The 14,242-nt window shown below is 42.8% G+C and overlaps 2 protein-coding genes across 5 annotated transcripts; one reads left to right on the forward strand and one right to left on the reverse strand.

The window, feature by feature from the left end:
• Positions 1 to 2,806: 2,806 nt before the first annotated feature.
• LOC125553182 lies at positions 2,807 to 6,819 on the reverse strand. Of its 3 annotated transcripts, XM_048716973.1 has the most exons (4): positions 6,605 to 6,819; positions 6,275 to 6,443; positions 5,079 to 5,241; positions 2,807 to 4,171 (listed from the first exon to the last, which is right to left on the reverse strand). In XM_048716973.1, exons 3-4 carry the CDS (start codon positions 5,140 to 5,142, stop codon positions 2,970 to 2,972), a joined length of 1,266 nt encoding a protein of 421 aa, XP_048572930.1. In that variant the 5' UTR covers positions 5,143 to 5,241; positions 6,275 to 6,443; positions 6,605 to 6,819; the 3' UTR covers positions 2,807 to 2,969. The 3 variants fall into 3 exon arrangements, with proteins under 3 accessions (XP_048572930.1, XP_048572929.1, XP_048572931.1); XM_048716972.1 differs by lacking the exon at positions 6,275 to 6,443; XM_048716974.1 differs by lacking the exon at positions 6,605 to 6,819 and having other exon boundaries at positions 6,138 to 6,276.
• A 4,586-nt stretch (positions 6,820 to 11,405) lies between these two features.
• On the forward strand, positions 11,406 to 13,648 carry LOC125553184. Of its 2 annotated transcripts, none has more exons than XM_048716976.1 (3): positions 11,406 to 11,705; positions 11,838 to 11,912; positions 12,310 to 13,648. In XM_048716976.1, exons 2-3 carry the CDS (start codon positions 11,910 to 11,912, stop codon positions 13,459 to 13,461), a joined length of 1,155 nt encoding a protein of 384 aa, XP_048572933.1. In that variant the 5' UTR covers positions 11,406 to 11,705; positions 11,838 to 11,909; the 3' UTR covers positions 13,462 to 13,648. The 2 variants fall into 2 exon arrangements, with proteins under 2 accessions (XP_048572933.1, XP_048572932.1); XM_048716975.1 differs by having other exon boundaries at positions 11,406 to 11,693.
• The last annotated feature ends 594 nt before the right edge of the window (positions 13,649 to 14,242 follow it).

Below are 14,242 nucleotides of genomic sequence, written 5' to 3' on the forward strand. Positions count from 1 at the left end.
GGTCCATCGTCTATCAAGCATATTGAACGGGAGGCAGTACAGCCAGAAGCAGAACGAAGAAAAGGGAAACAAATTCCCCAGCTCGGTGAACAAGCGAAGCAATCGTGCCCCCCGCTCAATGTGTCTAGCGATATCGTCGCTAATCTTCCGGGGGTGCTGCCCGGTACCAACCCTGGAGATTACATGGTCGACGATGATGCAATAATTTTTGGAACAATGGAGGTGGACATATTCATATTCGAGCACGGGAAGCCTCTCGTTAGACCTGGTACTTCCCTAACAACGATGATGCGAAGATTCCATGATTGGTACATGGACATCTGCACGAAGTCTGGGAAAAATACTTTGTCGCTATCGGTTAAAGAGGAGCACGACCTTGTTGGAATTGATTTGTTGTCAGTTCCATTTGAGGAGTTCTTCCAATTCTACAATCAAATGGCCCTCGATAAAATAATCATCACTTGCTACTGTCCGTAAGTACTACTTCTCTGTAATTAGTTAAGTCTCTCTCTCTATATATATATATAGCTCAGCTCTTTCATTGCATGTATATATAATTATCCTCACTATATTATGCAGATTGAAGATCGCCAAATTGAAGAAAAGACAAGTAGGTGATATTGGGTTCATTAACAAAAAATCTCATGGATAAATGGAGTGTTAAATATGATGCCAGACAAACCGAGGCCAAGTTGCTCGCATCGTTACTTCGAAATCAAAACAAAGCTACAATACTCTTTCCTTACAAATACAAGTGAGTGTTACTGTCTTGTGCATATTCGGTTTCCCTTATTACTCGAGGTTATAGTAATGTAATTGATGAGTTATGCATGCATGCGCAGGTTCCACTTAATTCTGCTAGAGATTAAGCATGAGCAGGGACTAGTAACCGTCATACACTCCAAACGAACAAATCCGGAGGAGTATGCGACCATGACTAAAATGCTCGAGAAGTAAGTTCAATCGATCATTATCGCACCATATCGGCAACTTTGTTCATTTCCTTATATCAAGTACTTGTTTTCTTTGTCTGGGAGGGTTTAGAAAAAGTTCACCGCACAAGCTCCGGGATTGCCGGCGCAATTGCGATTTGACCACCCGAAAGTAAGTACTAGCTACTAGCTAGTTTCGCGCATCTCTCATTGATTCTAGCTAGTTTCATCAATACCATTTAGCATGCTTGCTTATCAGTTTGATTGACCTCTATTTCTTGTAAAGTGGTTGTGGCAGGAACCCGGGAATGATTTGTGTAGATACTACATTTGCGAGTTCATCCACCACACCACCTGTGAGCGGGGCTACTCTAAACAACAATATGAAGTGCGTAAGCAATAATATTCATAATTTTTTATTACCATCATTTGTGTTCAATTTCATTCATATATATGTATTGACCCCCTTCTTGAAATTAGATGTGGCAGACGCGGGATGAACTACCACCACAAGATCGCATACGAGCAATTCAAGAGGAAATGGCGGGATTCTTTCTTGACCACGTCATCGACAAACACGGAGAATGCCATGTGGAAGTCGAGTTCAGATGTTAGGGGACGTAAGAGATCTTATATTGTATAAATATATGTAGCAAGTAGCATCGGATAGATATACGAAAACTTGTTGTTCGACCAATCTATCGGAGAAGGAGAGGTCCATCACTTCTCTGTGTTCATGACGATCTTCTGTACATAATGGTTTCATTCATTTTCTTACTAGCTAGCTAGCGTGTCGAGTCCTCTCTATACGTAGCGTCGACCAAGCACGGAGATAAGAGAGGACACTCCTCTCTATTAGCTAGCTAACACAATATATGAAACCCCTAAATTAACCCTACAAAACCCCCCCCCCCCCCCCCTTCAGAAAAAACAAACCCATCCCCTGAACTGCTGACGCGTGGAGGCCTTTTGGTCCCGGTTGGTGGCACCAACCGGGACAAAAGGTCCCCCTGCCTGGGCAAGCCGCTACGGCCACGTGGAGCCCTATCTGTACCGGTTCCCGATCGAACCGGGACTAAAGGTGGAGGGCTTTAGTTACGACCCTTTAGTCCCGATTCGTGAACCAGGACAAATGGCCCTCACGAACCGGTTCGAATGGCCCTTTTTCTACTAGTGGATATTCAACTTGTTGCTACTGCTTTGCCTCCAGAAATAGCTGTTGAAATTTTAATTATGGGCCGGTGGAATATTTGGATGCAGAGAAACAATCTGGTTTTTCATAATATAAGAACCCACCTTCTCACATGGAAGCTTTTGTTGAAACAGGATCTCAGGATCATGAGCCATAGAGTAAGACAAGTTATATTCCAATTATCTGGAGTTGGACTGAGGTCTATCTACTAGTTTAGCACTTCCAGTTCCGGCAGTTTTTGATGTTTCCAAAGAAAGGAATTGGTCAAACCTGTAATTTTCTTTTTTGCTACCTTTGTAAATATTATCCTGTTTTTAATATATGAAAATACCATAGAACAATTGTTCTACGGTCAATGCTTAAAAAAGCAATTAAAGGAGGCAAGGATAGTGTGTTTTCTTCTTGCTATAATAAGTTACAAACTGTCGATTAATTGTATATACAGTCTTCAAATATCATAAGATGCATACATAACTAGCTTAGCAATCCAGGTAGGTATAACTATCTCTCTTTCTCCCCTCTTTCCAACTATACTACTCGCGCACATGCAACATGTACAAGTACTAGGTGGTGCTAGCAAGCAAACATGCAACACTAGTACAGTACAGACTACATGCACTAGCTAGTAGTTAGCTAAATTGCTTGTTCCTTCAGAACTAACTAACTAGCTAATTGATGCGTGTGCACCCAAGACTCCAGTATTAACATGCAAACTGACACACATACATGCCGCCGTATATGTAATTATGTATGCATGTATGTACAGTGTACACACACATACAGCACCGCGTGTATTTTACAAACACTACACAACACTGGATATGGTACACAACAAGATCATTATACTAATTTGAGTAGTTAAAACCCAAAGCATTACTAACATATATAACCGTTGCATGCAGTGGTAGTTGCAGACCAAGCCGGGCAGAAACCAGACACCTGAGCAGCAGGGACGCAGCCGCCGCTATGAGTAAAGCGTATGCCCATAATTTGAGCATACCGGAAGCCCCACCATCCTTGCCAGCAGCTGCTACTTGTTTCTTCGGCCAGTGACTTAGCATGAACACAAGGTAGTAGCTCAGAATCCCTGAGACGCCACATGACACCTGGAATGTCGTAGACCAGCCGGAGAGCCCAACTTCATCCATGGAGTTGGCCAGGTAAGCAAAAGGAGGAGCTACCACCATTGCACCGAGGAAGATGAGCCAATTTCTGTGTGGTTTCAACTTGTCAACGCTGATGATGGAGCTGCTTCCTGGTTTACGGTCGAGATGGAGGCTGAACCAGAGAAGCACAGGGATGACCTCCGGCAAGCATAGCAGAACAACATCCTCGCCCAGCCACTCTGCGGCCGCGATGTGCGCCGTCGCCAGCAGGAGGAGAAGCAAGGTCTTGTGGAGCATCTCCGTCGCCAGTGCTATGCCCGGTGAGGCGCCAGCGGGCAGCTTCATCACCATGCGCGTCAATGCCGCCACCGTGCAGCTTAGGAACAGGAGGAACTGTGAGATGGTGAACTGGGCAGCTGCATGGTCTGGAAGCTGGTCCATAAGCAGTAGCGCCCCCAGCGTCATCATCACAATGATCCCAACCTCCATAGTTTTCATTTTAGTCTCAGCGGCGTTAGAAGATCCTGGATTAACTTTACGACTGCTGCCCCCAGTACGCCGATTGAACTTGAGGTGCAACGCTCGTATGAAAACAAGAGCTATGACTGGAAAGATGGCGAGCCAGACGAAGCTCAAGCTGATGTCCACTAATATCACGTAAGCTATGAGCACAAGAATGACTGCGTCTCTGAAAATCCAGACATTAGGACGGCATGTGATCCATGACTTCCGCACCCGCAGATTGGACAAGCACTCGTGCGATTTCACAACTATATATGGGACGGAGATGGCAACCTCCACTGTGCCAGTTACCAACTCACTATATTCTTTGTTGGTAAAACCATCATCGCTTAATTGAGACACTTGGAAATTGACTAGACAGCTGGCCAGTGTGCACGTCACAGCTATGAGGCATATTCCATCCGATACCCCAAGATTTTCTGAAATAAAAAAATAAGATGATCAGATCATATATATCAAAATATAAATGTATATACAAATTAAGTTGTAGAATTACTATTATCTGTCTGTGTATCAAATAAAGTATTCTTGTGCCTGTTTTTAATAAAAACACCCCATTTACGATAATGCAGTACATATATAGAAAATTCACGGCATGCCACCCTGAATATTTACGTGAATTCTCGCTGGATTAGAAATATATTTTTGTATGAATTATACAGTGGGTCTCTGCTGGAGGGGTCGGGGTGGGGTGGGTTGGGTGGTGGGAGCTGCCTCTCTGTTGAGGAGCACGTCAGAGGGACAACGACATGGAGGTCCAACCTTGCAATTTCTGGCCAAACCCTAGGGTCTGCAACACATAGAGTAGGTAGCATCGGTTCACTGGGTCGAAGGCCTTGGATATGTCTACTATGAGGAAAAGACTCGTTTGCAACTTTTTGTGCAAATCCTCGATTAAGTCCTGAACCCGAAGGAAATAATGATGGATGCATCGCTTCCGGATGAAAACAATTTGACTCGCGGAGACAACTATCCACACCACCATATTTGCTTGGAGAATATCTTGGAAATAATATGGATTAGACTGATATATAGGTCAAACTCAATGAATGAAAGCATAACAGCAAGGAAGAACAACACACACAAAAACGTATTAGTAATTTGATCAAACTTTACATATGGTTGATTAACATATTGGTGGTCGTTCCAACCTCCCAGTCCAGCTCTTGTGGGTTGTAGGTTGAGCAAGGGCTCTGTGGCCCTCTCTATCTAGCTTGTTTTTCTTTTTCTACAAAAATGAAAATACATGCCTACATATAGATATATATACATAAATGTCGCAAGTGTTAACAATTTGGACGTCGAAGAAAGTCGCAATAGACTTACCGATAAATCCTGGTGGCACTAGAGGGTGTACATCGCGTGACTTGACTGCCTGCTGGCGCCCCATTGGTTGATTATTATCGACTTTGTGTGAAGAGGTTTTCGCAGCCCGCTGGCCAATGGATGGGCCAACTTGGTGCGGCTATGTAGTCGATCTAACCTGGCACTGCAATGCAATGGTAGCAAACTCATCATTGATAGCCCTGCATTAATCACATCGTCGATCGAGCAAAAGATTCCTACATGATCCATGCATGTGAGTAGTCATTGTTGTAGTTTGGTCATTGTGGATCCGATTTCTTTGGTTTTTTTACTCGCATATGCATAGCTTTAATTTTATCATATATGACTTTGCTATTTGCTGCCTCGGGGTGCATGTTTAGTCCCCATGCAAGAAATGGATTTCAAACATTGAGAATCTTGATTTTTAAATTTCAATAAATCCAAAACTTAGTTGAAGTTCATGAAACTAAGTTTTGGACTTACTTACATGGGGACCGTAAAGTCCCCACACAGCGTGTTCTTGTGTGTGCGTTGGTGTTGGCGGTCTGCATCCTAGCTATGCAAAGACCAGATGTGCTCATTGTGCTTTGTATCCTCCTGACGATCCATTTTGATCCAATAAAATCACTTTTGTCAAAACATTCTATCATTCCAAATTTAAGATAAAAAAGCCTTCGTATAACAGATAGGACCTCTAGTGCATCACAGATGAAAATTCAATATTTTCTGAAAATAATAACTAATATTTTCATGCTTAGTAAACCTCTTAACAGTCTTATACTAAGCTACCTAATAAAACTTCCATCCAAAATGATAAAAGAACAAGCAATTTTGTGTCGTGCAAAAACAACAAAGTGGATAGTTTAGTTTTTATTTTGATTTCTTGATAGTTTAGTTACAATACTTATGACTTGTGATGATTTTTTAACAAATTTCTAAATATTTTTACCTGTATAAAGTTTTCAGAACTTTTTCAAGCTTGAAAAAAAAATATGCTCTAGATCATAGACGGTTCTACATAAATTGCTTTGTAGTAACACCTGAACCAATTAAAATCACCTATTGAACCTGCAACCCATTTGTCATGAGTACATCTATACTGGTGGGTCCCCGGCCGTCTTTGATGAGCCACAGGAAACTCGCAATGAAAGCATGTGATATATCTTAGGCGACTCTCAACGAGAGCCATCAGTGACCTGAATATACCAACAGCAATTTTACTGAGAGCCTTCTATGAACATCCGACGACCTCATATGAACGTCCTGAAATTTTGAATCTCTTGCTTGAGACCCGTCCTGATGTTTGCCAATGACCATCATCATGTCGACTACCTCTGGTTTGGGTTTTCTTTTATTGTGTCACAACTGCATATGCATGAATGAGAAGAAAAGGCTAGAGGTAATATATAGCCAGCTAGCTAGAATGAAACGAACGAAGGAGTAAGAAGTAAGAACACACACCCTGTACAAGGGAAGAGGGCTCACGAACAAACAACATAGTGAGTACATAGCCAGACCTCACGTACCTATATATTACATCGACGATGCTCTTGCGCGCTACAGAACGATGGATATGCTTGCTTATATAGATGTAGGGGCTTGAGAAACTCCACCCTTAGACTATCCATTGATCTCAGCCCCGATGGCCGGCTCCTGCGCTTGTATAGATGGTTTTCTTCTGAGGGAGGCTGGACGGCGCGCGGTCGAACCGATCATGAATTGGCGTGCAGATTATGAGAGGTTGGAAGACGAAGCAAGTTTGCTGGCTAGGTCCATTTATAACAAGAGTGGTCTGAGGACGATTTCGAGGTTTCATATTTTATTGGAGTGTTATTGTAAATTTTTATATTGTTTTCTTTCTATAAACATAGTTAAACTTTATAAAGATTGACATAAGATAAAACTAATATGTAGAGTAAATGAAAACGAAGGGAGTAAGACGCCTGCTACATGCACTCTCTTAATGGAGCAGTATACTCAGCATTCACCTATAACTGACATATATTCAGAGTTAGAATATCAACTTTTTAAAAACTACTCTCACAACATGCGCGTACACCCACCTATAGGAACGCACAGACGAGCACCTCGTAGTCAAGGGGGTTCAGGAAATTAATATAAAGCACTCATGCCAAATCAATGTAGAACTTGAATCCGGATGAACTGGTTCTAACACAAGAAATGCTTTCCTAAGAAAATATATTCGGGGTCAGAACATAAGAGGCGGCAAGAACTGATTGGCATGTTAACCAATAATGACTAATCCATATTGAAAGTCAGAATGTAGAGCCAATCGCACCATTTCTTCCCAAACCGTCCATGTCACCACCCCATTAACTAAGGCCCTCGTCAACGCTTCCGCCCTCGGCCCCTATGCTGCTAGCTCATCCGTCTGCCAAATCTTGTACCAAAGACAAGGAAACCGGCGGAAATAGCGTGCAAGCCACCTCGGTCACGTGGGCTAGAATTCCTTGCCGACGGAAAGCATTACAAGCTGGGCACGAGGCCAGCTGCCCATGGACGGTGGTGGGTCGAGATGTTCAAACTCTTGTTCGTTGGCCGGGAATAAACGAAGTTGTTATAAAACCCATTTTTAGCCATGGCCGAGGTGAGGTCCAATGGCAGAAAGCTGTGGCGCTCATATTAAACTTCCAACATACTAGCGTGTAGTGTCAAAAAATGTATTACGGAGGAAGCAAGGAGGAGTTCGTACACGGTGCCAACTGCATGCAAGTGCCAACAACTAACACATACCCATTTTCTTTTCTTGAACAATTTGCTTTCTCAAACCATCGGCGGCCGGTACTTAATCTACAATATCGATATGTACAACCGGGATTTAATAATAGATCGTGGTGGGGCTGAGTAATTTGACTTAGCCATATATATAATACAACTAGATACTGTACTATAGTGTCAATTTAATATACTTATTTATTTTAACACATTACAAACGCAAGCGCCCATATAAACGCGCATACACTCTATGAACGAGCACACACCCCATCCCTATGAGCACCTGCTAGAGACTGAGGCGACATATCATCTTGAGATTGACGGAGCCAGCATAGACGCCTCGTAGTCAAAGGAAACATCTCCTCACACTGAACGCGCATGCCGGAAATCCTGAAACAATTTTTTTTCTGAATAAAATCCTGAAACAAATTTATAATATACTTATCAACCATTTGCACAAGTGATTCCACCGTGAATGCATGTGCAGTGCATAATTGAGGTAACTCTGGGTCACGTGTCCCCCCTTGCAGGTTGCTCTCAATAGAGCAAAATGCATTTGTTTACTCGAGCTCAAGCATGAGGCGTTCTTTGGCAACACTAAACACGATGAGGAAGAACCCAACAACATAACGAAGACCGTGCGCGGACGGTGCCGTTCTTGCGTCTAGGGAGGTGGTGTGGAGCATACCATGTAGAAGTCGACGTGCAGGGAGGGTGTAGTGGATACATCTAAAATGTACCAATTCCTTTTGATGTTTAATTCCTACTCCCTCCATTCCAAAATATAGTGGGCTCGCGCTTCCCGAGGTCAAACTTTGACCATAAATTTAACCAATGAGACTGACTGTGATGGGAGAAAAAATTATATAATTAAAAACTTCTTTTGAATATGAATTCATTGGTATAACTTTTGCTCCCGCCGCAGTCGATCTCGTTGGTTAAATTTATGGTCAAAGTTGAAGCACGGGAATAGAGGAAGCACTATATTTTGGATCGGAGAGAGTATGTTTTTTAAAAAAAATAGACTAGCATACCAATAAAATGCAAGAAGGCATATTTCCCTTTTTGAGGTGCTGCGGGAAATAACTTTGAAATATTCATAGGACAATATTTCCTCGGATCACAAAGGCCTGCAAAATGAGGGATTTTAGGCCCCATAGGGGACATTGCCCGTCCCACGCGTCTTAAGGCTGGGGCGGGTTGGACCCACCTCCACCAATGTCCTTCGATCGCAAACATTGTATATGCCCATATATTCAATTTGCCTACAAGTTTGAGAGGTTTTTTTTGCCGCCCCCACATAGAGGTATTTTTGATCAGGGCCGAACTCTTCTAGATTGCTCCTTTGGTACTCCACGAGAGGAAAAAATTGTCTCATATCTTTATCATCACTGCCAAATCGCTTCTCGATGAGTTGTGAGTGGTCTACCCCCAAAATACTTGTTCTATGGTAGTCTCTCTCTCTCTCTCTCTCTCTCTCTCTCTCTCTCTCATGTCTAGATCATATGAGTTGTCCTAAATGCTTATAATCATTTATATAATTCATCCGTTGGATATTTTGATATGTGACAAACAAAGCACATTAAAATTTATTTTGTAAATGCTAAATTATAGAAAAGTCGGTGGCCATGCTCGCGCTTGGAAATATGTGTGGGTGATATTTCCATGCTTGGTTTGAGCCCAAGGGATGAGCAGGTACCCAAGTCATAACATGTTGGGGACTCTGAAAAATCATTTTCCTACGATTTAGAAGACAAGAGGCGGAAAACTTTTCCCCTCGATCCGGTGCAGCTGCGGCTTCCCCTACCCTCCACCGCTTGCTAAGACAATAAGAGGGCAAGGGAATCACAGGTATGTGTGACAGGACCATTCTTGTAGGGTCCTCAAGCGTTTGTCCAGAAACGGTGGAGTCCTGCAAAGGGGATAGTTTTGCGGTTTGTTTTTGTTCTCCAGTTCCATCTCCGTTTAATGAAGCTTAGCCAAATACAACTTTTTAGGGGAACTTGTGAGATTTGTCCATTTGTGTTCCGCTCCTCTGTATGGATGGAGTTGGGATTATCCTATGGCCCTTCTCAGTGGTAGTTTCTCCTGGATTATCCTTTGGCAGATAGATTTTATTGAAAGTGTGACTGTTACATGCCTTCTTCCGAGTGGCAAGGTATCATTCCACACCATGTAACATGGTGTCGAGCCCGAGGGTTCCCCTCTCCTATGCTTGCCTCCTTGGTCGTGTGAGTGTTGAAGAATCCTGAAGCCCTCTATGTCAACTCCTGCTAGATAGGTCGGGGTTACTGCTCCAGTGGCGAATAATGTTTCATCGAGTCTGGTGGCACATCGATGGTGGTGGTAGCCCTGACTGGTGAGGTATGATTCTACAAGGTTGGTTGGCGAGGCAAAGGTAGTAGCATCCCTTTGTATTCTGGTGCTCTAGTGTTGTCTCTATCACATCGGTATATCCTTCGGTGCTAGCGAGAGCCTCTGAGAAGTTTTGTAGGTTTGAGTCTTGGATATGCGACTCTTCAAGCGGCCGCGGCTTTTCCTCCAATGCCATGGTCCAAAAGGACTATGGCCTTGACGACATCATGCATGCCGTCAATAGTGGCATCATGGCTCCGGTTATGGGTTGGAATGCAGCCTTGCGAGAGGAACACAATGGTCTTCTGCCAGGGACCCTGTAATAATTTATGTATTTTTAAGTGGTATTTGTACTACTAGTTTGGTTAATAGATTAGACCCCCAATAAACCCCGAACGTTTGGATTTTAAGCCGCGGCCGAAAAATGTCCGGGTTGCCATGAAAAACGTCCTGGTTGCCATGCTTAAAATCCAAACCTTCTGAATTTATCATTTCCTAATAGATTTGACTGCATTTTTCAAACCAAAAGAGACGAGCATACCTAAAATTTTCTTTCAGCATTCTTACCCTCGACCTCCTCCTCTAGTTGTCTATCGCTGCTGTCATCGAGCACTAAGTTCGTTGGCTTCCTCTTACCAATGTGGCATCTGACTAACTGGTCCAACTTCATGATAACCCAGCCAGCAGACCTAAATCAATGGATGAGTACTTAGTATAATGATGTGGCGTCCCAGTGTTCGTCGTCCGAAAAATAAATGGGAATGGTGTATTTTTGTAGCAAAGTTGATACTATCACTGGAAAATCTTGATGATTATCACATTCATAAGAGAAAAGTAATACACTATAATTTGCTCTTGGTACATCGACACTAGCTTTACAAAATGGCATATTATGTTTTAAATAAAATGAACGTTCAGGCAAGATGTCCCAAGTTAATCTTGGCAGTACATGACTGTTCACCGGAGGCCTAAATTTTAATAAATACTTCGCAGTAAGTCCTAAAAAAGATTGTATGCATGTTGTCTCCATCTCTTGTAGACGAACAAGACTCTCATGTAGTTTATTCACACGCGTGCAACACACAAAGGGTTTATTGGAGTACTAGAGTCGTGGAGCATATGGGATTAATGAAGTCGCCAACGAACGCTTCCTTGCTGGCCGATATGTTGCTTATCATTAAGTGATACCGTATTATTATGCCCGGATAAGATTAGAATCCTGGCTAAGCAAAAATAAAATGACAAATCTGGTTTTGATGGCTCTTCTCTACCGATTCCTAGGTAGGGTATCTCAGTGCGCTCTACATGCATGTCAACTTTGTTGCTAATCATTATATTGACCCCATTCGAAGCTTCGCATCTCCTAACTGGCAGTGTTGTTTCCGCGTGATTTGCTTTGGTATTTCGCTTAAGAATGCACCTGTGTTCAAGCCTGCTACCGGCGGGCAGGTTCATATATAGCTCCATTCCGCCTTCAGCGAAGACAAGGGCCAGATAAGCTCCGTTCACCATCGTCAAGCAAAGGTTAAGAGCTTCGTACGTTTATCTTGGCCTCCTCTTCTCGTTCGTCCTTTTATTATTTCTTTTATGATTTTCGCCTTTTGTCCATAAAAACGATGATCAATTATAATGGAGTTTGACAAAATGAAACGTGATCTGCTACTACAGGAACTTAAGCAAGCTGCTTGCGAACCCAAACTTCACCAAGTTATCTCTGGTCGATTCTCGGTTTTCGTTCAGATGGTAAGCAGCCTAGCTCTCTCTATATATATCCGTTGAACAGGCGGCATACACTTTTTCCTTCCCCACTATTCCGGTTGAGTGAAACTTAATAAAGTCTCCAGTTTTGAAATTCCAAGCTTTTTTGCAGAAGTTAAATGGTCTTTTTACAATATGATAAAGTTACATGTTAATTTCTCTGATGAATGAAACTTAATTAAGTCTCCAGTTTTGAAATTCCAATCTTTTTTGAATAAAGTTAAATCTTCTTTCTCAATAGGATAAAGTTGAATGCTAATTTGTCCCTTGGATGTTTATAAGTCTCTACGCATACATAATTGCACAATCATTGATCATTCTTCAAAAAAGAATCTAGATGGCGACTTTCCATTCAATGTTCTGATTTATTTATTTTATTTAGGCCGCTGAACTGATGAACCGTTCCCGTAGCTTGGCCGAAGGAGCTGTGGTCATGGTATGCCCTGTGCTTCTAGCATTGTCTCTTGACAAGGTCGACCTCAAAGTGTATGGGCGCCCTGCTTTCTTCGCCATGCTTGCCATGGCAGGTATCACTTTAATAACCGCTATCTGCCCCTTGCTCGTGTGTTGCTTCACCAAGAGGTTCCCAAACATGGGTAACATCGAGCCTGCCCCGGTGACGGCGAGCCTGGCAACCCTCTCATCTTCTTGCCTCCTCATCCTCGCCTGCTTCATGGCGCAGCTCGTTGTCTCCAAACAAGTTTTAATCGCCGTGGGCGTCCTATGTGGAGCCTTCATCCTAGTTCGAGCGGTCTCGTACTGCCTCGGCGGAAATGGTGACCCGTATTCACCGGATCTGCACAAGGTACTGGATGAATCACATGAGTTCTTGACGGGCGTCACTGGAATCCTCTTTCTGGGGCTTGAAGGTTTGGCACTAGAAGGTCATGAGAATCAGATGGTTCAGAAGGTCGGGCTTGTGGGCACCATCAGCTTCATAGTTTGCGCTCTTGGTGTGTGCATGATGTACCTCGAGATGATCCCCCCTTTATACTTCAAGAAAAGGGGAGAGGGAGAGATTGTGTGTTTAACTCTGATGCTCGACAGCATCATGGCTGGTGGTACCTTCACGGTGTTGATGGTTGTCATGCTTAAGCTCATGGGTCCTCCAGCCCTGATGCTCTTCGCACCTCCAGCATTGATAATCGTCGAACTTGCGTATCAAATGGCCGTCGATCGGAGATCCCTTCTCGCCGACCAAGCACCCGGCGCTGTCCAAGCGTCCACAACGGCTTCGTTGGAACTGACAAGAGTCACCTTCACTGGATTCTTGGCTGTGTCGATAACAGCCATCCGCAACACTTCGCCCAGCATGTTGACCAGTTGTTTCCTACTATTTGCGGCATCGGCTATTGTGTTTGGTCTCTCATGGAGGCTCCTGTCACAGACCCAGATAAGGAACCGTCTGGCCCATCGTGCTTTATCGGATCTTGTTGCTTCCTCTGCTGACCTGGCTTCCTTGTGCACACATTTCTGCATTGTAATCACTACGATTCTATTCCTAGCAATGGCCGGGACAGCCAGAGGAAAATGATGCCCAGTAGTGAAGCACTACGTGTGATATTTCCTCCTACAAAATTTGTTAGTTGCACCTGCGCTCATGTGTTATAAGTTCTAACATGTTTGTTCTATATCTATAATATCTGGTTCAGTTCTTCTTGTAAATACATACAATTAGTTGGCTATCATTTAATGGTCTTCCAATCTGTCACATTCGTGTCTGACTTACACTTCTCCAAATTTTTACATGCTTGTTCTTACACCTAGGGTTGCTATGTAATCCACGAATGTAAACTAAATACATCCCTAAATGTAAGTCTTTTTTGGATGGCATGCAAGTTAAACTTTCTTAGGTTTGATCAGGCCCCTATACAATTTACTTACAAAAATTAGGACTATAAACATAATTTACATCCATGTTGCTAATAATGAATTTTATTTTATTTAAAAACGGGGTTGGAACTCCAGGCCTCTACATTATTGTCAGGCACACATCCATATTTTATTATAGTTGATGTAAGGCAACGAGGCCAAAAACATCAACAAGCAGAGTACATATATAACATATTCAATCACATTCGAACCACTACAAGATATGATGCCAGCGATTAATGTTGATTTCTTCTGCAACAACTCCAAGAGGTCACTACTAGTATGTCGGTTAATACCTCAACTTCCATCTTGCATTTTTCTAATGATGAGATTATTAATAATGCAAACCAATTAGGAATTTCACTAGGTAGTAATGATAGTGAAATTTCAAATTCCGTTAATGATATCCTGGATTTAGAGGCAGAGCGGGCTTTAGAGATGAT

The sequence above is a fragment of the Triticum urartu genome, chromosome 4 (genome assembly GCF_003073215.2).
Source record: "Triticum urartu cultivar G1812 chromosome 4, Tu2.1, whole genome shotgun sequence".
Lineage (NCBI taxonomy): Eukaryota > Viridiplantae > Streptophyta > Magnoliopsida > Poales > Poaceae > Triticum > Triticum urartu.